Consider the following 21,707-nt stretch of genomic DNA (forward strand, 5'->3'; position numbering starts at 1 on the left):
GCAGAGGGGGCGATTGAGAAGAGTTACAAGGAGGTAACCACACCCAAGGTACAGGACAAGAATAGCTGGGTTACAGTCAGGGGGAAAAAAACAAACAGGCAGACAGTGCAGGGATCCCTCGTGGCCGTTCCCCTTCAAAACAAGTATACCGTTTTGAATGCTGTTGGGGGGGGATGACCTACCGGGGGAAGGCCCTAGCGGCCAGGTCTCTGGCACTGAGTCTGGCTCTGGGGCTCAGAAGGGAAGGGGGGAGAATAGAAAAGCAATAGTTGTAGGAGATTCAATGGTTAGGGGAATAGATAGGACATTCTGTGGTCGCGAGCGAGACTCCCGGAAGGTATGTTGCCTCCCGGGTGCCAGGGCCAGGGATGTCTCGGATCGTGTCTTCAGGATCCTTAAGGGGAAGGGTGAGCAGCCAGAAGTCGTGGTGCACATTGGTACCAACGACATAGGTAGGAAAAGGGGTGTGGAGGTAATAAACAAGTTTGGGGAGTTAGGCTGGAAGTTAAAAGCCAAGACAGACAGAGTTGTCATCTCTGGTTTGTTGCCGGTGCCACGTGATAGCGAGGCTAGGAATAGGGAGAGAATGCAGTTGAACACGTGGCTGCAGGAATGGTGTAGGAGGGAGGGCTTCAGGTATTTGGATAATTGGAGCGCATTCTGGGGAAGGTGGGACCTGTGCAAGCAGGACGGGTTGCATCTGAACCAGAGGGGCACCAATATCCTGGGAGGGAGGTTTTCTAGTACTCTTCGGAAGGGTTTAAACTAATTTGGCAGGGGAATGGGAACCGGATTTGTAGTCCAGCAACTAAGGTAGCCGATATTCAGGACGCCAAAGCGTGTAATGAGGCAGTGGGGAAGGGAACACTGACAAAGGAGAGTACTTGCAGGCACGGAGATGGGTTGAAGTGTGTATACTTCAACGCAAGAAGCATCAGGAATAAGGTGGGTGAACTTAAGGCATGGATCGGCACTTGGGACTACGATGTGGTGGCCATCACGGAAACATGAATAGAAGAGGGGCAGAAATGGTTTTTGGAGGTCCCTGGTTATAGATGTTTCAATAAGATTAGGGAGGGTGGTAAAAGAGGTGGGGGGGGGGGGGGGTGGCATTATTAATTAGAGATAGTATAACAGCTGCAGAAAGGCAGTTCGAGGAGTATCACCCTATTGAGGTAGTATGGGTTGAAGTCAGAAATAGGAAAGGAGCAGTCACCTTGTTAGGAGTTTTCTATAGGCCCCCCAATAGTAGCAGAGATGTGGAGGAACAGATTGGGAAACAGATTTAGGAAAGGTGCAGAAGTCATAGGGTAGTAGTCATGGGCGACTTTAACTTCCCAAATATTGAGTGGAAACTCTTTAGATCAAATAGTTTGGATGGGGTGGTGTTTGTGCAGTGTGTCCAGGAAGCTTTTCTAACACAGTATGTAGATTGTCCGACCAGAGGAGGGGCAATATTGGATTTAGTACTGGGTAATGAACCAGGGCAAGTGATAGATTTGTTAGTGGGGGAGCATTTTGGAGATAGTGACCACAAATCTGTGACTTTCACTTTAGTAATGGAGAGGGATAGGTACGTGCAACAGGGCAAGGTTTACAAATGGGGGAAGGGTAAATACAATGTTGTCAGACAAGAATTGAAGTGCATAAGTTGGGAACATAGGCTGGCAGGGAAGGACACAAGTGAAATGTGGAACTTGTTCAAGGAACAGGTGCTACGTGTCCTTGATATGTATGCCCCTGTCAGGCAGGGAAGAGATGGTCGAGTGAGGGAACCATGGTTGACAAGAGAGGTTGAATGTCTTGTTAAGAGGAAAAAGGAGACTTATGTAAGGCTGAGGAAACAAGGGGAGGGCGTTGGAGGGATACAAGATAGCCAGGAGGGAACTGAAGGAAGGGATTAGGAGAGCTAAGAGAGGGCATGAACAATCTTTGGCATGTAGGATCAAGGAAAACCCCAAGGCCTTTTACACATATGTGAGAAATATGAGAATGACTAGAGCGAGGGTAGGTCCGATAAGGACAGGAAAGGGAGATTGTGTATTGAGTCTGAAGAGATAGGAGAGGTCTTGAATGAGTACTTTTCTTCTGTATTTACAAATGAGAGGGGCCATATTGTTGGAGGGGACAGTGTGAAACAGACTGGTAAGCTCAAGGAAATACTTGTTAGGAAGGAAGATGTGTTGGGCATTTTGAAAAACTTGAGGATAGACAAGTCCCCCGGGCCTGACGGGATATATCCAAGGATTCTATGGGAAGCAAGAGATGAAATTGCAGAGCCGTTGGCAATGATTTTTTCGTCCTCACTGTCAACAGGGGTGGTACCAGGGGATTGGAGAGTGGCGAATGTCGTGCACTTGTTCAAAAAAGGGACTAGGGATAACCCTGGGAATTACAGGCCAGTTAGTCTTACTTCGGTGGTAGGCAAAGTAATGGAAAGGGTACTGAAGGATAGAATTTCTGAGCATCTGGAAAGACAATGCTTGATTAGGGATCGTCTGCACGGATTTGTGAGGGGTAGGTCTTGCCTTACAAGTCTTATTGAATTCTTTGAGGAGGTGACCAAGCATGTGGATGAAGGTAAAGCAGTGGATGTAGTGTACATGGATTTTAGTAAGGCATTTGATAAGGTTCCCCATGGTAGGCTTATGCAGAAAGTAAGGAGGCATGGGATAGTGGGAAATTTGGCCAGTTGGATAACGAACTGGCTAACCGATAGAAGTCAGAGAGTGGTGGTGGATGGTAAATATTCAGCCTGGATCCCAGTTACCAGTGGCGTACCGCAGGGATCAGTTCTGGGTCCTCTGCTGTTTGGGATTTTCATTAATGACTTGGATGAGGGAGTTGAAGGGTGGGTCAGTAAATTTGCAGACGATAGGAAGATTGGTGGAGTTGTGGATAGTGAGGAGGGCTGTTGTCGGCTGCAAAGAGACATAGATAGGATGCAGAGCTGGGCTGAGAAGTGGCAGATGGAGATTAACCCTGAAAAGTGTGAGGTTGTCCATTTTGGAAGGACAAATGTGAATGTGGAATACAGGGTTAACGGTAGAGTTCTTGGCAATGTGGAGGAGCAGAGAGATCTTGGGGTCTATGTTCATACATCTTTGAAAGTTGCCACTCAAGTGGATAGAGCTGTGAAGAAGGCCTATGGTGTGCTCGCGTTCATTAACAGAGGGATTGAATTTAAGAGCCGTGAGGTGATGATGCAGCTGTACAAAACTTTGGTAAGGCCACATTTGGAGTACTGTGTACAGTTCTGGTCGCCTCATTTTAGGAAGGATGTGGAAGCTTTGGAAAAGGTGCAAAGAAGATTTACCAGGATGTTGCCTGGAATGGAGAGTAGGTCTTACGAAGAAAGGTTGAGGGTGCTAGGTCTTTTCTCATTAGAACGGAGAAGGATGAGGGGCGACTTGATAGAGGTTTATAAGATGATCAGGGGAATAGATAGAGTAGACAGTCAGAGACTTTTTCCTCGGGTGGAACAAACCATTACAAGGGGACATAAATTTAAGGTGAAAGGTGGAAGATATAGGAGGGATATCAGAGGTAGGTTCTTTACCCAGAGAGTAGTGGGGGCATGGAATGCACTGCCTGTGGAAGTAGTTGAGTCGGAAACATTAGGGACCTTCAAGCAGCTATTGGATAGGTACATGGATTACGGTAAAATGATATAGTGTAGATTTATTTGTTCTTAAGGGCAGCACGGTAGCATTGTGGATAGCACAATGCTTCACAGCTCCAGGGTCCCAGGTTCAATTCCGGCTTGGAACACTGTCTGTGCGGAGTCTGCACGTCCTCCCCGTGTTTGCGTGGGTTTCCTCCGGGTGCTCCGGTTTCCTCCCACAGTCCAAAGATGTGCAGGTTAGGTGAATTAGCCAATGATTAATTGCCCTTAATGTCCAAAATTGCCCTTGGTGTTGGGTGGAGGTGTTGAGTTTGGGTAGGGTGCTCTTTCCAGGAGCCGGTGCAGACTCAAAGGGCAGAATGGCCTCCTTCTGCACTGTAAATTCAATAATAATCTATGATTAATCTAGGACAAAGGTTCGGCACAACATCGTGGGCCGAAGGGCCTGTTCTGTGCTGTATTTTCTATGTTCTATGTTCTATGAAGAACATAGATTGGGGGCGGATGTTTGAGGGCAAATCAACATCTGACATGTGGGAGGCTTTCAAGTGGCAGTTGAAAGGAATTCAGGACCGGCATGTTCCTGTGAGGAAGAAGGATAAATACGGCAATTTTCGGGAACCTTGGATGATGAGAGATATTGTAGGCCTCGTCAAAAAGAAAAAGGAGGCATTTGTCAGGGCTAAAAGGCTGGGAACAGACGAAGCCTGCGTGGAATATAAGGAAAGTAGGAAGGAACTTAAGCAAGGAGTCAGGAGGGCTAGAAGGGGTCACGAAAATTCATTGGCAAATAGGGTTAAGGAAAATCCCAAGGCTTTTTACACGTACATTAAAAGCAAGAGGGTAGCCAGGGAAAGGGTTGGCCCACTGAAGGATAGGCAAGGGAATCTATGTGTGGAGCCAGAGGAAATGGGCGAGGTACTAAATGAAGACTTTGCATCAGTATTCACCAAAGAGAAGAAATTGGTAGATGTTGAGTCTGGAGAAGGGTGTGTAGATAGCCTGGGTCACATTGAGATCCAAAAAGACGAGGTGTTGGGTGTCTTAAAAAATATTAAGGTAGATAAGTCCCCAGGGCCTGATGGGATCTACCCCAGAATACTGAAGGAGGCTGGAGAGGAAATTGCTGAGGCCTTGACAGAAATCTTTGGATCCTCGCTGTCTTCAGGGGATGTCCCGGAGGACTGGAGAATAGCCAATGTTGTTCCTCTGTTTAAGAAGGGTAGCAAGGATAATCCCGGGAACTACAGGCTGGTGAGACTTACTTCAGTGGTAGGGAAATTACTGGAGAGAATTCTTCGAGACAGGATCTACTCCCATTTGGAAGCAAATGGACGTATTCGTGAGAGGCAGCACGGTTTTGTGAAGGGAAGGTCGTGTCTCACTAACTTGATAGAGTTTTTCGAGGAGGTCACTAAGATGATTGATGCAGGTAGGGTAGTGGATGTTGTCTATATGGACTTCAGTAAGGCCTTTGACAAGGTCCCTCATGGTACACTAGTACAAAAGGTGAAGTCACACGGGATCAGGGGTGAGCTGGCAAGGTGGATACAGAACTGGCTCGGCCATAGAAGGCAGAGAGTAGCAATGGAAGGATGCATTTCTAATTGGAGGGCTGTGACCAGTGGTGTTCCACAGGGATCAGTGCTGGGACCTTTGCTCTTTGTAGTATATATAAATGATTTGGAGGAAAATGTAACTGGTCTGATTAGTAAGTTTGCAGACGACACAAAGGTTGGTGGAATTGCAGATAGCGATGAGGACTGTCGGAGGATACAGCAGGATTTAGATTGTTTGGAGACTTGGGCGGAGAGATGGCAGATGGAGTTTAATCCGGACAAATGTGAGGTAATGCATTTTGGAAGGTCTAATGCAGTAGGGAATATACAGTGAATGGTAGAACCCTCAAGAGTATTGAAAGTCAAAGAGATCTAGGAGTACAGGTCCACAGGTCATTGAAAGGGGCAACACAGGTGGAGAAGGTAGTCAAGAAGGCATACGGCATGCTTGCCTTCATTGGCCGGGGCATTGTGTATAAGAATTGGCAAGTCATGTTGCAGCTGTATAGAACCTTAGTTAGGCCACACTTGGAGTATAGTGTTCAATTCTGGTCGCCACACTACCAGAAGGATGTGGAGGCTTTAGAGAGGGTGCAGAAGAGATTTACCAGAATGTTGCCTGGTATGGAGGGCATTAGCTATGAGGAGCGGTTGAATAAACTCGGTTTGTTCTCACTGGAACAAAGGAGGTTGAGGTGAGACCTGATAGAGGTATACAAAATTATGAGGGGCATAGACAGAGTGGATAGTCAGAGGCTTTTCCCCAGGTTAGAGGGGTCAATTACTAGGGGGCATAGGTATAAGGTGAGAGGGGCAAGGTTTAGAGTAGATGTACGAGGCAAGTTTTTTTACGCAGAGTGTAGTGGGTGCCTGGAACTCGCTACCGGAGGAGGTGGTGGAAGCAGGGACGATAGTGACATTTAAGGGGCATCTTGACAAATACATGAATAGGATGGGAATAGAGGGATACGGACCCAGGAAGTGTAGAAGATTGTAGTTTAGTCGGGCAGCATGGTTGGCACGGGCTTGGAGGGCCGAAGGGCCTGTTCCTGTGCTGTACATTTCTTTGTTCTTTGTTTGTTTGTATCAAGCAGGGGGGTGTATCAAGCAGGGGGGGGTGTCAAGCGGGGGGGGGGGGGGGGGGGGGGTGTCAAGGGGGGGGGTGTCAAGCGGGGGGGGGGTGTCAACCGGGGGGGATGTCAAGCAGGGGGGGGGTGTCAAGCAGTGGGTTGGTGTCAAGCAGTGGGTTGGTGTCAAGCAGGGGGGGGTGTCAAACAGGGGGGGGTGTCAAGCAGGGGGGGGTGTCAAGCAGGGGGTGCGTCAAGCAGGGGGTGCGTCAAGCAGGGGGGTGCGTCAAGCAGGGGGGTGCGTCAAGCAGGGGGGTGCGTCAAGCAGGGGGGTGCGTCAAGCAGGGGGGTGCGTCAAGCAGGGGGGTGCGTCAAGCAGGGGGGTGCGTCAAGCAGGGGGTGCGTCAAGCAGGGGGGTGCGTCAAGCAGGGGGGTGCATCAAGCAGGGGGGTGCGTCAAGCAGGGGGGTGCGTCAAGCAGGGGTTGCGTCAAGCAGGGGGGTGCGTCAAGCAGGGGGGTGCGTCAAGCAGGGGGGTGCGTCAAGCAGGGGGGTGCGTCAAGCAGGGGGGGTGCGTAAAGCAGGGGGGGTGCGTAAAGCCGGGGAGTGCGTAAAGCCGGGGAGTGCGTAAAGCCGGGGAGTGCGTAAAGCCGGGGAGTGCGTAAAGCCGGGGAGTGTGTATCCCAATGGAGTGTATAAACCAGGGGAGTGTATGGAACCAGGGGAGGATGCACAACAAGAGTGTGTGTAAAATGAGGAGAGTGTACAGCAGTTGAGTGCTCAAACCAGATGAGTGTGAAACCAGGACAGCATGTAAACCAGAGGAGTGTGTGAAACTAGCGTGGTGTAAACCAGGGGATTGTGTAAATCAGGGGATTGCTTCACAGTGCCAGGTTCCAAGGTTTGATTCCCGCTTGGGTCGCTGCCTGTGCAGAGTCTGCACGTTTTCCCTGTGTCTGTGTGGGTTTCCTCCGGATGCTACGGTTTCCTCCCACAAGTCCCGAAAGACATGCTTGTTATGTGAATTGGACATTCCCCCAATATTTTGTTTTCTGACTTGTCTCAGTAGAAACTTACGAATAATTCTGTATTTTTATATCAGCTGTACGATCTGACTTTTTACTTGCACCAAAGGTTCACAACTTGTGAGGTTAAAGTGCTTCTGATACATTTTAATCCAACAAAGTTACAAAAAAGTGCAAATGGATACTTACACATTGCTGAATCTGTACCTAATTAATTCTACACTGATTACTTTACGAAAAGCTATTATCACAAGTTGATCCAACGTTCCATGATATGGCGGGGGGGGCGAATTATGGAAAATTATCCCACCTGCCCTCTCGTGTATCACTGTTGGATTGGACATGTTTATCTGGGACTTGAGGTCAATGTGAGTGTGACTGCTTCTGTTCTCTGTGACGGTGGAGCTGATGTTGTGCCTGTGTCTCTGCAATGTTGGGTGAATATTGTACTTACTGTCAGTTAGAAGGAGACGTGTACATTCACGTTGCTGCGGAATCATCATCTTGGAACTCATCTCTTCATCTGTTGAACTGGGCGGAAGATAACATATCTCTTGTAAATCAGGGCCAGATGAGGCCAATGATAGATCAATCTATTCTTTCAATTGATAATCAGTAAAATAAAGAAAATACTCTCCAAATCCTAACCCAGAATCAGACAAATAAGCCAGGCCCAGAAAGAGCTCTCCCTTCCCCCCGGCTCACTCCAAGTCCCGGAACAAGATCGTGCTCCGCTGTGCCTCTTGCAAACAGCCCCTGATTCTCCCTGAACTCCCCCCGAGTCAGTAATGATCTCTGAGCCTCTTTGCTCACACGCCCAGATGGATGTGCTGCTGCAATGAGAACGCTGTTCCTGGGCTGGAGGGGCTGCACATGCGCTCTCACCCTCAGTGACGACAGGCAGGGGGCGGGGTTATGCCGGGCGTGCGCAGATCCCCGCAGCAATTCCGCATTGAGAACCAATGGGAATATTACCCATTTCACTGTCATCACATATAGAGCAAAACCTCCTATAGAGCCCGTGTTGGGGGCAGTGTGTGTGGGTTTTTTTTTCGGGTTTAACAACTGTCATAATATTTTTGTGGTTTGTTTTTTTTCCCTTGTGTTTTCTTCCCTTGTGAGTGATGACCTGCTGCATTTATCTCCACGCAGCAGGATTAAAACCCTGCATCCACCGACTATTCTGGAGTGATGCACGGCGTGACAACGAAAGTAAAAGAACAAAAATTAACTGAGGGACAAAAGCAAACCGGGGGGTGCTCCAAAAAGAAAGCAACTGGAGCAGAGCCCAAAAAGGAATCAGAAAGGAAACGGAAACGTAACAAAACCCGTTAAATTAAAGTGTGAAAATCAGGGTTGATGAGGCAGTCCAACCCCGACGGCGGCCACCGAGCACGGAAGGCCTCAAGTGTGCTCGTGGTCACCACAAGCTCCCACTCCAGGGACACCCGGCCACGAACGAGGCTGCGGAGGAGGGGCAGACAGTCAGGCCGGACGACCCCCTCGGTCGCCCGCTGCCTGGACCTATTAATGGCAAGTGTGGCCAGGAACAGGAGCAGGTTCACAAGGAGGTCCTCCGCCTTCCCCGCTTCCCCACCTTCCCACACCAGATGTCCATCGATCAGGAGCGTGGGGCTTAAGTGCAAAGAAAACCTCAACAACAATATCGTCAAAAAACTAAGAAAGGAGTGCAGCCAAAGAGAGACAACAAACACATGCTCCACAGACTCCACCAGGCCGCAAAAGTGGCAGGTCTCTGGGGAGGCCGTGTGGCGATTTAACCGATGGTTGCACAACACTGCCTTCTGCAGCACCCTCCACCCCAGGTCCCCAAGTCTTATAGGGAAGACGCCTCCGTAGAGGGAACTCCAGTTGGGACCTCCGCTGCTGGACAGCAACAAGGCACGCCAAGCCGTGTCCGGATGGCGGGCGAGGGCAAGGAGGTGGAAGGTGTGCAGCAGCAGGCCGTACAGGAAACACATCTGCGCGGTACGAAAAGGCAGGGGGGGTGTCGACATGAAGCGACTGGGGTTGTGGGGTACCGGCGCCTGAAAGGGGTTCCGGGGCCTGGGACCAACGTGGCATTCCGTCCGAGCAGGGGTCCGCTCAGACGGGATGCAACCGCACAACTGCGCCGTCTCGAGACCAAGGGGCCGAGCACGACCATTTTGAGGCCTCGGATGGGCTTGGCCGCGTGCTGGATGGACACAGCACCGCGCTCGGAGAGCTCGTAGGGCGTCATCCAGTCCACTCCTCTGCCACCCTGCACGTCCCCGATCCTGGTCACCCCGGCATCCACAGCCCTCCGCTCCGCCAGCCACCGGAATGGATATTGGCTGAGGTGCGGATTCCTGAGCAGCGGCTCCCTTATGAGAGCCACTACTCCTGACAGCGGAGAGCTGTGGCACGTGGGGACCCTGTTCCAGACTTTGAGATGGTCCTGGTACAAGACGGGCAGCGCCAACAAAGAATTCTGAAGACCTTGCTGGTCAACATCGTAGTTCAGGCCGTGCACCTGGCAGAAGAAATATGTCGCCAAGGCACACCATCGTGGAGGAGGCTCAATGTACAGGTATCGCTGCAGAGTCTGAAGGCGTGAAGTCGTGATCTGGATGCGAAGGCACACCAGCGCCTGACCGCCCTCCGTAAGCGGGAGACTCCAGACCTCCGCAGCGACCCAGTGCAATACATTTTCCCAGAAGAACCGAATCAGAGTTCTCTGGATGCCTGTGACAAAGTCAGGGGGAGGGGTCAAAGTGACCAGCCAGTACCACAACATGCAGTCTATCAGCTGGTTTATGATGAGAACTCGACCCCTGTAGGACATCACTCGGAGCAGTCCTGTCCAGCGACCCAGGCGAGCGGTGACCTTGGTCTCCAACTCCTGCCAGTTCGCCGGCCAGGCTTCCTTTGCTGGGCAAAGATAGACTCTCAAGTCGAGGATGTTGGTCCAAGTAGAGGATGTTGGTCCGGCTCCAACTGAAGGGCCTGAGCTCCTCTGGGAGGGGGTCCATCTGCCACGGACCGACCAGGAGTCCGGAACATTTAGCCCGGTTGATCCCAGCTGAAGATGCGGCGGAGTACACAGCCTGGCACTCTCGCATCCTTCGCAGGTCACCGGGGTCAATGAACATGAGCAGCACATCATCAGCGTAAGCCAAAACGACCACCGCCATGCCCAGCTCACGCAGAACCAGCCCCGACAACCTCTTCCGCAGGACGCGCAGGAAAGGCTCCACGCAGAGAGAATAAAGTTGGCCGGGCAAGGGGCAGCCCTGACGCACACCTCTCCCAAAGCGAAGGGGCGCTGTCAGGGACAGGTTAACCTTAATCAGACACTCAGAGGCAGCGTACAGTAATCGGATCCGGGCGACAAAGTGCGTCCTGAACCAGAAGGCTCGCAGAGGCCCGAGCAAATAATCGTGCCCCACCCTGTCGAACGCCCTCTCCTGGTCAAGAGACCGGAAGGCGCTCAACATCCCAGTCATCTGGGAATGATGGATGTCCCCGACCAGATGGATATTATGGTAAATGGTGCGGTCCGGGACGGTGTGGGACTGTCAGGGTGGATCATGGTAAATGGTGCGGTCCGGGACGGTGTGGGACTGTCAGGGTGGATCATGGTAAATGGTGCGGTCCGTGACGGTGTGGGACTGTCAGGGTGGATCATGGTAAATGGTGCAGTCCGGGACGGTGTAGGACTGTCAGGGTGGATCATGGTAAATGGTGCGGTCCGTGACGGTGTGGGACTGTCAGGGTGGATCATGGTAAATGGTGCGGTCCGGGACGTTGTGGGACTGTCCGGGTGGATCATGTGGTCCAGCACAGGGCCACGGCGCAAAGACATGACCGTGGCAATTATTTTGTAGTCCGTGCTGAGGAGGGAGACCGCTCGCCTGTTTTTGGGTCGGCGGAAATCCCCTTTCTTGGGCAGCAGGGCAATAACGGCCCTGCGCCACGAAAGGGGCATCTCCCCGGTCACGATACATTCCCCAGGACCCCCGCGTAGTCGCTCCCCAGGATGTCCCAGCACGCACTGAAGATCTCCACGGTCAGCCCATCCAGCCCTGGGGTCTTGCCCCTTGACAAGCTGTCGAGGGCGCCGGTCTTGATGATTGACGGTTTGGTCGAGACCCCGACGCCCTCCGGGCCGACCTGCGGCAGGTCCTCCCACAGAACTCTGCAAGCGTCCTCGCTGCACGGATCCGGAGTATAGAGGTCAGAATAAAAGTCCCTGATTAGGGTCCTGACCCCCTCCGGATCCGAGACGAGGGACCGTCGTCGGCCGACTGGCCCTGCATCCTCTTCCCAGCGAGTAGAAGGGGGAGCCACGGTCCATGTCTGTCAGGAGACGGATCCGTGACCTCACATACGCGCCGTGGGACCCGACAAGTTGCAGGTCCCGCAGCACGCCCGTCTTCTCCCTGTACAGCAGCCCCAGGGCCGGGTCCTCATCCGGCTGAGGGAGACGTGACTCCAGATGGAAGACTTCTTCAGCCAATTTGGCGATCATGTATTTCCGCCCCGGCATCGACCGCTTCGTGTACCCCTGACAGAAGGCGCGGACATGAGTCTTGCCCAAGTCCCACCATAGCCTCAAGGAGGGGAAGCCACCCTGCTTCTTTCTCCAGCCGGCCCAGAAACGGCAAAGCGATTCCAGGAACCTCTTGTCCTCCAGCAGCAGGTTGTTAAAGTGCCAGTACGCGGACCGTGCCTGAGCGCGGAGCTGGCCGAGCCCCGCCCACACCAGGAGTCCCCCGAGGAACAGAACAGCCTGTCGCTGCTCCCCCTGGTCCGAGTCGATCCCACCCCCAGGATCACCCTCAGGCGGGTTCCTCGCAGGCCCCCCCCCCCTCGATTCAGAGTCCGTGGTGACACCGACCCCGCCATCGATGCCGGGCCCTCGGAAAGACCCCCTGGAACAGCTCCGGGATGGATCCTGGGCTCCTTCGCATCGTCTGCTTGGGCCTTGTGAGCGGGGAGCCTTCCTCGCCGTCGCCCGCCCACGACCCGAAGATATAGGGGCTCTGATGGCTGCCGCAGGCCCCCAGCGATGAACAAAAGGTATTCGGGGAGTAAAACTGCACCGGGCAGAACAAGCATTTGGGGGGTCACGTCTCCGCCCGCCCCCAGGCCTCCCTGCTCGGGGGACGACGGCAGCTCGGTCACATCAGCGGCTGCTTTGGCCTTCTTTTTAACAGGGATGGGCATCAGGGTGATGGAAATAAACACAGGAGATACCCAACCCCGCTCGCCTGGGGAGGGGGTAGCAAGATCCACCACCACCTCCAACCCAGGCCGCTGGCGCTTGCGGTGGGCAAGCTGATGTTGCTGCGGGGCCACTACTGCTGGAAGGCCCTCGGCAGCAACCCCCCCACCCTCTGCAATGCCCCCCCCCCCCTCCGCATCGCCGAGCCCCTGGGACTGTGGTGGGGCCGGAACAGCATCCAGCTCGGGACTGTACACAGGGTCCCCACCGCCCGTGTGTTGGTCTCTCCAGACCCCTCATGTTGTTGTGAGGTGGCGGCGGCATCGCGAGGTGAGGCTGCGGCCTCTGTGTTGGTTGGGACGGGCACGGGGTCAGTACTCGTGATGGGGCCAAGGTGTGGGTGGGCCCGGTCCGACCATCGCGCCGTCTTCCGTTTGGCCTTTTTAGGCCGCCAACAGCCGAGGTGTTGTCAGGGGCCGGCTGCTGGGCAGACAGAGGTGGTGGAGGAGAGGGGGGCAGTGCCTGCCGTGGCCGCCCTGGAGATGTTGTTGGCAGTGGCCGTTAGGGTGGGGCAGTTCCGGCGAATATGCCCCAGCCCACTTCAGGCATGGCACCGCATGCCATCCGCAGACCAGATCACTTTATGGTCCTTCCCTTGGTGGGGAGCCACAAATCCTCCCTCCATGACCTCCTCCCGGGTCAGGCAGACAAAACCCTGATGCCGGAAGGAGTATTCATGACAGAGGGAAGTGTCCCGCAGGCCGAGTGTCAGCGGCGCCACCCCGGACCTGACCTCCCCCAGGAAGTTGAGATGGGGAGGAGGAGCTCGGTGGGGAGGTAGAGCGGGACGTTTGAAGGAGTGACACATTCGGCGGTGGCCTCCAGTGGGTCCACCACCACGTGTGCCCCACCCACTGTGAGCCCCCTTTCCAGGACACGGTAGACCGCCTGCTCGGCCCGCAGGAAAAACACGGCCTGACCGGAAGATTTCCGGGGAGGGTGGAGGTGTGGGGCTAGGGTTCAGGTGTGAGCTTAGGTAGTTGGGGAGGGCTGGTTTAGCACAGTGGGCTAAGCACCTGGCTTGTAATGCAGAACACGTCCAGCAGCGTGGGTTCAATTCCCATGCCGGACTCCCCGAACAGGCGCCGGAATGTGGTGACTGGGGCTTTTCACAGTAACTTCATTGAAGCCTACTTGTGACAATCTATTATTATTAATATGCTCTTTCCAAGGGCCGTTGCAGACTTGATGGGCCGAATGGCCACTGTAGACTCGATGAAATCTATGAACTCAGCTCCAGCTCCAGTTGAAAGCTTCTCCAGTCTCCACTTGAATTGTTGACAAACAGTTCGGAGCAGATTGCAGCACTTTCTCTGTAATGAGCACCATGACATACTGACAAAGCTGGATTTTAAAATTCTTCTTCAGTAACTGCATGTTTACCAATAATAATTCTTATAATGTTTCATTGCTCAGGTCTCTTCTTGTAGTATGAGACCTGGTCTTGTCCTAATGTCTGAAACTGCCTTTTCCATTCTGCTTCAGTTATAAATGTTCTTATCTGTAACATATGTACTGCATCAATGACATTAGATCAGTTACTCCTGGTAAATGAAGGAAAAGTGGATGAACTGAATCAGCGGAATTTTACAGAGCAGTACTTTTAAACCGTTTTTACCTGCGACCCATTTTAACCAACCGGCTATCCCTTGGGACCCATGCTGGCCAGCTTTTGGGACCCACACCAGCTGACCTCCGTGACCCACTATGTTCTCTTACCTTTAATCCAGTAGGTGAACTTGCTTGGTCCTTATGATCTCACTCCAATCAGGTTTAGAGGTGAGGGCAGTGCATGTATCAGGTGCAGAGTTCAGCTGGTTCCTGTGTGCTGTCTTCATCCTTTTGAGGATGAAAAATCCAACCTTGAACATGTAGATCCTTGTGATGTGGAATAGCAAAAGAATGTTTGCTTTACTCCGTACTGGGTACTCCTCGGAGACGCTACGCTGGAACTCTGAAAACCTCATGGAGTTGTGCCGTATTTTTAATGTGCTGTCACAGGTAAGGTGCAGAAGCTCAGTTTGTACATTTGGAGTCAGCTATAAGTCAGTAAATTGAGTCTGGGGTCTCGAACTCAAAGGGAGTTTTCACCAACCAATTCTCTCTCAAAATCTGAAACTTCTCCTCTGGAAAATAGCGATAAAAACTGTTGTTCAGTGCAGCCAGTCTATCGACAGTTCCCTTCCTAACCGTTTTCTTCGAGATGTCATTGCAGTGTGGGGAACATGTAGTAGGTTTGGCTTTCTACGCGCAGTTGCCTAACATTCAATGACTTTTGGAAAGCATCAAATTCTTCACAGCGCCAAAAGCAATCATCCTCCTTCCCTGACAATTTGCGGTTCAGTGTGTTTAGAATTGAAAAGATGTCTGGAAGGTAAGACATAGAGAGCTTCCACGTTTCATCAGCAAACAAATCAGCCAGAGGGGATCCTGATTTGCATTGGCACAATTTATAAAGACATACCTTCAAATATCACCTTTATTCTGCTGTGTTCCTGTTTCCAGCTTCTTCTTAATGGGTTGTTGAGCAGAGGCCGTGGAGCTCACCCCAGCTCTGCTTTGTGTTGCTGTGGACTCTCCTCAGCGACTCTCTCCCACAGATTTAGATGTGTGATCCGGGCCTGTTTGTGTCTCTGACCCTCTCTTCCTTATTACAAAACCGTCCATTTTCAATTCTTCACAGCTGCCAGCTACAAAATGGAGGATCTGCTCTCTGGCGCCGCTTCAACCTGCTGTTGCTTCAAAGAAGCTGCCCTTCGACAGCCCGGTGACGTCAGGAGGAGACGGTCCGGCCCGCTGTGTACCGCGCCTGCGCACTGTCTGATCGGGCTGAGTGGGCACGCATGCGCGGGATAGCCGGCACCCGGGACAGTCCCTGAAGAGTGACGTGTTATTACCAGCAGAGAGAATGTGCTGCTGCCGGCAGAGGGAGGCCCAGAGTCAGAGCAATGTGTCAATTAGGGGAATCTGACTGGCCACAGAGGTTTGTGGATGGGCGGGGGCAGTTGCTCTAATTGGGTACCTGAAACAACCAATCAGATGCTCGTAGATGTCTGAGCATTCTAAATTCACCAATGGTGACTTGGTCTCTCACCCATCCTTCATTAACATAGTTCACTGAGTTAGTCGAGAAAAGAACAGTTGTGTGGCAATTCTCAGTTATTGTGTGTCTGCAGTTTGCTCTGACCATGGCTGAGGACAAGAAAGCTCCAGCTCCCAAGAAGGGCGCTAAGAAAACCCAGAAGAAGGTACCAGTGAAGGGCAACAAGAAGAGGAGACGAGCCAGGAAGGAGAGTTACTCCATCTACATCTACAAAGTGATGAAGCAGGTTCACCCCGACACCGGCATCTCCTCCAAGGCCATGAGCATCATGAACTCGTTCGTCAACGATATTTTCGAGCGCATCGCGGGTGAGGCTTCCCGCCTGGCCCATTACAACAAGCGCAGCACCATCAGCTCCCGGGAGATCCAGACCGCCGTGCGCCTGCTGCTGCCCGGGGAACTGGCCAAGCACGCCGTGTCGGAAGGGACAAAGGCGGTGACCAAGTACACCAGCTCCAAGTAAAACTGTTCTCAAACTCATCAAAACCCAACGGCTCTTTTAAGAGCCACCCACAATTTCTGCAAAGCAGCCAAACTATCATATTTTCAAGTATCAGTTTAAGAATAGCCAAATCCGTTCAAATAGCGTTTCACTGGAACATAACATCCTTCGTGCCTTGATAATAAAGTCCCATCATTTTGTGACTGCTCGGTGACGCTGTGTGTCTTTGGTTTCTGACTTGGTCATATTCGGTCCCTGTCGCTAGATTTGGAGAGACAATAGAACTCCAAAACCTCCCTTTCAATTTGTGTTCAGGTTCCGAAAAACCTCCCTTTCCATTTATGTTCAGGTTTACTCAATAATCGATCAGTTTATTGAGAGCACACCAGTGGTGTGGGAAAACTCCATTTCAATACTGACACGAGCTCCAAATTGCTCACTCCACTTTTAACACTGAGGAAGCAGTATACAATATGGAAACAAATTTATAAAATTTTCACTTGGCCGTATATTTGACATTCTGTCGGCGACTGAGAGCGTTTTAAACAGCAGCCAGATTAAACCCGACTGGACTGCAAATTGTAAAAATATTTGAAGACAGTTTCGGATCTAAATCCACGTTCTGCAGATTCAAAACGTTTACAAAGATGCCCCCGGACATGCTGAGTTTATACAGCACGTTCTCCTTAATTCACATTTGCAGCAACGCATTATTTTGCTTTAATTTATTTTGGGTTTGTCAGTTACAGAGAAAGCACGAAATCAGAAACTGACAGATGAAGAGAAACTGTGGTCTAGGGATAGAGAGAGAATCCAACATTTTTACACTCAAAATTCATCGATGTATTCACATTTTTCTCTTTTTTAAATCTTTTCGCGCTCTTTTAAGCTTTGAAATCAATCTTCGGTTGGAATCTGGACATTTGGCGCCCAAACTTTCCGCCCTCAGTACCCTGGATCCCCCTGATTGGTGCTTCAAACAGATATCTGATTGGTCAGTTTGTGCCAGGCTGCACAATGTTGTTCAGATAACCAATCAGCAATGTGTGCACCGCCATTCCTCCTGAAGCTATAAGAGAAGTGAATGTGGGCGGGTTTCCTCATTCTGTGTGAAAGTGTTTGTGAGATTGGGACAATGTCTGGAAGAGGAAAGACCGGCGGTAAAGCTCGAGCCAAGGCCAAGTCTCGCTCCTCCCGGGCTGGACTGCAGTTCCCGGTGGGCCGTGTTCACAGGCACCTGAGAAAGGGCAACTATGCCCAGCGTGTGGGGGCCGGAGCCCCGGTCTATCTGGCTGCTGTGCTCGAGTATCTGACCGCTGAAATCCTCGAGCTGGCCGGCAACGCGGCCCGGGACAACAAGAAGACCCGCATCATCCCCAGGCACCTGCAGCTGGCCGTCCGCAACGACGAGGAGCTCAACAAGCTGCTGGGAGGGGTGACCATCGCTCAGGGCGGGGTGCTGCCTAATATCCAGGCCGTGCTGCTGCCCAAGAAAAGCAGCGCTGGCGCCGGCAAGAAGTGAAGCGACCATTCTTTAATCTAATAACCCAAAAGGCTCTTTTCAGAGCCACTCACTTGATCTGAAAAAGAGCGAATTATTTTTTGACACGAGATTCTGCTCTGCTACTTAATATGAAAATATTTAACGCTTTATGGTATCAATCCGTAGCGCGTTCCAATATTGAAATAAGGAAGCCTGCGATCCAATCTATCCTGTAGAGTTTCTGCAATGGCTATCTAAGTGGGTTACTATGTGACTCGTTTCTTACTCAGGACCGGGAATAATCTAATCCGGGCTGGTTTAACACAGGGCTAAAGAGCTGGTTTTTAAAGGACGGTTCAATTCCCTACCAGCGTCCCCGAACATGCGGCGGAATGTGGTCGTGTCACAGTAACTTTATTTGAAGCCTACTACCGATGCTTATATTCGAAATCACGTCAAATTAGTGTTGGGTGTTGAAGCTCTTTTCCTGACAGACTTGGTGGCTCTTAAAAGAGCCTTTGTTGCTGTTGGTGATGAAGCCGGGCTTTAGGCGCGTTCCCCGCGGATGCGGCGGGCCAGCTGGATGTCTTTGGGCATGATGGTGACTCGCTTGGCGTGGATGGCGCACAGGTTGGTGTCCTCAAAGAGCCCCACCAGGTAAGCCTCGCTGGCCTCCTGCAGGGCCATGACGGCGGAGCTCTGGAAGCGCAGGTCTGTCTTGAAGTCCTGAGCGATCTCTCGCACCAGGCGCTGGAAGGGCAGTTTGCGGATCAGCAGCTCGGTGGATTTCTGGTAGCGGCGGATCTCCCTCAGAGCCACAGTGCCGGGTCTGTAGCGATGGGGCTTCTTCACTCCGCCCGTGGCTGGAGCGCTCTTGCGGGCCGCTTTGGTAGCCAGCTGTTTGCGAGGAGCTTTGCCTCCGGTCGATTTGCGCGCTGTCTGCTTGGTCCTGGCCATGATGTGAAACTGGGGGAAACGCACACGCTGAGAATGCTGGCGCCGCTCTCTCGCTGCCTATTTAAGACATTATAGTGACCGCCCACTTCTCCTCATTGGATGCAGCCCGATCCCGTGAACAAGTTTGAAAAGAGCGATGAGCGGCAAGGATATCAGGGCCCTGATTGGTGGACCTGCAACTGACACCCCATCAATTTCAAAAAGCCCGCCAATTTCACAGGGACAAGGAACGGATATTTGACAAAACCGAAAAAATCAAAACTCAATCTCAAGTTGTAAATGTGAAAAACTTCTCAATGATTCCTGGTCCCATTTTTGTCTCAGATTCGACCCACTGCCTGAGCACCCGGATTAAATTCAGATTCACTCCCCGATTGTTCTACAACAGACTGGGATAAAGCTCCTATTGAGGGGGGGAATTCTGTCTCATTTTTATCTGATCAGCGATATCGGTTCTTTCAATGCGAAGAGCGATAGGTATTAAAGGGAAAATTGGCTGATTCGTTCAGCGACTGTTCTGGGGGAGATGGAAGGAGGAGGCGGTGTTTACAGATCAGTTATGTAAATAGTGTCTCTGATCAATGTCAGTGTTCATTGTGCGCGGTTACAGGTTTGACCTCGGAGAATGGTTTCGTATTTCAGACTGTACAACTATGTCGCCGAATTATAGAATTTATACTGCAGGAGACCATTCGGCCCATCGAATCTGCACCGGCTCTTCAAGAGTGAAAACAGAAATCAATGCTCGGAAAGGATTTCCTGCTCTAACGCCACCCGTTTTAACAGGAAATCGAGGTTTCCAAGCTATGAGTCGCTAAACCAGCTCGATGAGTTATGCTGCTGCCATTCTAAGGTCAGTGGTCTCATTGTGAGGATTTGGGCGGCTCTTAAAAGAGCCTTTGGGTTTTGTTATATTGTCAAATTGACTTTCTCAGCCGCCGAATCCATAGAGAGTGCGGCCCTGGCGTTTAAGAGCGTAAACCACATCCATGGCGGTGACGGTCTTGCGCTTGGCGTGTTCAGTGTAGGTGACGGCGTCCCTGATCACATTCTCCAGGAAAACCTTCAGCACCCCGCGAGTCTCCTCATAGATCAAACCCGAGATGCGCTTGACGCCGCCACGGCGAGCCAGGCGGCGGATTGCTGGTTTGGTGATGCCCTGGATATTATCACGAAGCACTTTGCGGTGCCGCTTTGCTCCGCCTTTACCCAGTCCTTTGCCTCCTTTCCCTCTGCCAGACATGATGCTTGTTCAGTCAAATCGCTGCTGAATGAGAGACGAGCTGCTGCTCGTTCCTTTATTATACAGCCCGCCCCGACCTGACTGAGAGAGAGAGGCGGGGAGCAGACTGAGTGACAGACAGAGCAGTGAAATGTCTTTGATCATCCAGCTCCTCCTCCTGCCTGCTCCATCCCACATTTTATATTCCAAACAGAAGTGAAAAGAGCGCGCTGAACAACACGTACAACTGCAACATCAGATAGCAGCTAGTTAGAAACGCAGATCTATTAAATCCAGACTTGTCAGTAATATTCCCGCCTCAGTTCACTCCTTTCAAGAACCAGCCCAACTATCTGCTCCTATTTCAACCCCAGCTCCTATTCCATCCCCACACAACTCCTCTCCCAGACGGGTTGGGGATTTTACTAACATCCCTTCCAGCTGATATAAAGTGTTTAAGTTATGAGGTGGAATTTCTTCGCCATGTAACTCTTTTACAGACTCTCCCCTGAATCTGTGAATAATGAAACTAACACAAACTGTGACTGTTCCCCCGGACACATCCCCGGTTAGAAGAGGCAGCAACATCCCTGTGTTTTAGTGCAGAGTGGGGGGAGAGGCCCGGTGCAGAGCATGTCAGCGAGTGAGCGGCAATACTGGATTGACATTTCTGTCTGAAATCTGCTCCCAGCACCGGGACAGCGATTCATTGGTCGGGGGGTCAGCTCTTTCCGGAGAGATGTGGGTGGCTCTGATAAGAGCCTTTGGGTTCAGGTTTACAATTTGCTCGCCTTCTTTCACTTCTTTGCTGGTTTCTTAGCCTTTACTGATTTGACTTTGGGCTTGGCCCTCGATTGGGTCGGATTTATTCTGCCCGTGGTCTTTTTCACAGGAGACCTTTTCTTCGGGGCTGCTTTCTTCGCGCTCTTTTTGGGAGTTGCCGCCTTCTTGGCTGCTGGTTTCTTGGGAGATTTCTTGGCTGCTGGTTTCTTGGGAGATTTCTTGGCTGCTGGTTTCTTGGGAGATTTCTTGGCTGCTGGTTTTTTGGGAGATTTCTTGGCTGCTGGTTTCTTGGGAGATTTCTTGGCTGCTGGTTTCTTAACTGAAGTTTTCGTGGCTGCTGTTTTCTTGGGAGATTTCTTGGCTGCTGGTTTCTTCACTGAAGGTTTCTTGCCTGCTACGGTCTGTCTCAATTTCCCCCCTGTTGTCTTCTTAACGATCTTGAAAGAGCCGGAGGCGCCCGTGCCCTTGACCTGAGCCAAGGCGCCTTTAGCCAATTCCCTCCTGACACTTTGCTTTATCTGGGCCCCCCGTTTATCCACATCGACCCCTTTGCTCCGCAGCGCCTTCTTTATGGCCTGTAAGGAAATCCCCTTGCGATCGCCGCTTTCCGCCACAATCTGGAGGATCAGCTCGCCCAGACCGGGACCTTCTTGTTTCTTCCGGGGAACCGCTTTCTGCTTCTTGACAGCCTTGACTGGGGCGGCGGCTGAAGGAGCCGTTTCGGCGGCTGCACTATCGCTCATGTCCGAGACTCTGCACAAAATCTCTCCGTCAATGTGGGTGAGAAATGAAGCCTCTGGTGGCGGCACTGAGCAACTTAAAGGCAGCGAGCGGACGGGGCGGAGACAACCTGCTCTCAGCTCCAGGCTGCTGCTGCCTCTCTGTGTTTTTCTCTCGTCCCAAACTCTCCAATTCCACTCAAATTCCAGCTCTACAGTGTCCCAGGATAATTCCTTCCTGTCTCTCACACTCTCATGTTTGCTGTAGAAAAGGTTTCACGCGATTTGAAGGCTCCATTTTGCATTTAAACCCGTTTTACTGATGCACTGTTCGCGCTCTCTCACCCGATCGCTCTCATTTTCCCAACCTTTCCACAGAAATCTGGAAAGCAGCATCGAAACTGCCCTGAAATCCAACTTGGAAAAGTAGGAGGGGAACAGGGGGATTGTTCGAA

General features: G+C 51.7%; 1 protein-coding gene and 1 long non-coding RNA gene across 2 annotated transcripts in view; both read right to left on the reverse strand.

The window, feature by feature from the left end:
- The window catches only part of LOC140400142 (uncharacterized), an 86,970-nt gene extending 71,690 nt beyond the window's left edge, over nt 1-15,280 (reverse strand). Inside the window, exons 1-2 of the long non-coding RNA XR_011938060.1 lie at nt 14,263-15,280; nt 7,729-7,805 (exon numbers count right to left, since the gene is read on the reverse strand). This is a non-coding gene — a long non-coding RNA (uncharacterized lncRNA). The remainder of the gene's footprint in view (nt 1-7,728; nt 7,806-14,262) is intronic.
- A 5,053-nt stretch (nt 15,281-20,333) lies between these two features.
- On the reverse strand, nt 20,334-21,276 carry LOC140400143 (histone H1.5-like). Its single transcript, XM_072489615.1, has one exon. It carries the CDS (start codon nt 21,274-21,276, stop codon nt 20,548-20,550), a length of 729 nt encoding a protein of 242 aa, XP_072345716.1. The 3' UTR covers nt 20,334-20,547.
- Nucleotides 21,277-21,707: the final 431 nt, after the last annotated feature.

The sequence above is a fragment of the Scyliorhinus torazame genome, chromosome 24, assembly GCF_047496885.1.
Source record: "Scyliorhinus torazame isolate Kashiwa2021f chromosome 24, sScyTor2.1, whole genome shotgun sequence".
NCBI classification, from domain to species: Eukaryota; Metazoa; Chordata; class Chondrichthyes; order Carcharhiniformes; family Scyliorhinidae; genus Scyliorhinus; species Scyliorhinus torazame.

What these genes read in the sequence shown, in the direction of transcription:
- LOC140400143 (XM_072489615.1), bottom strand. Translation starts at nt 21,276, where the DNA reads ATGAGCGATAGTGCAGCCGCCGAAACGGCTCCTTCAGCCGCCGCCCCA.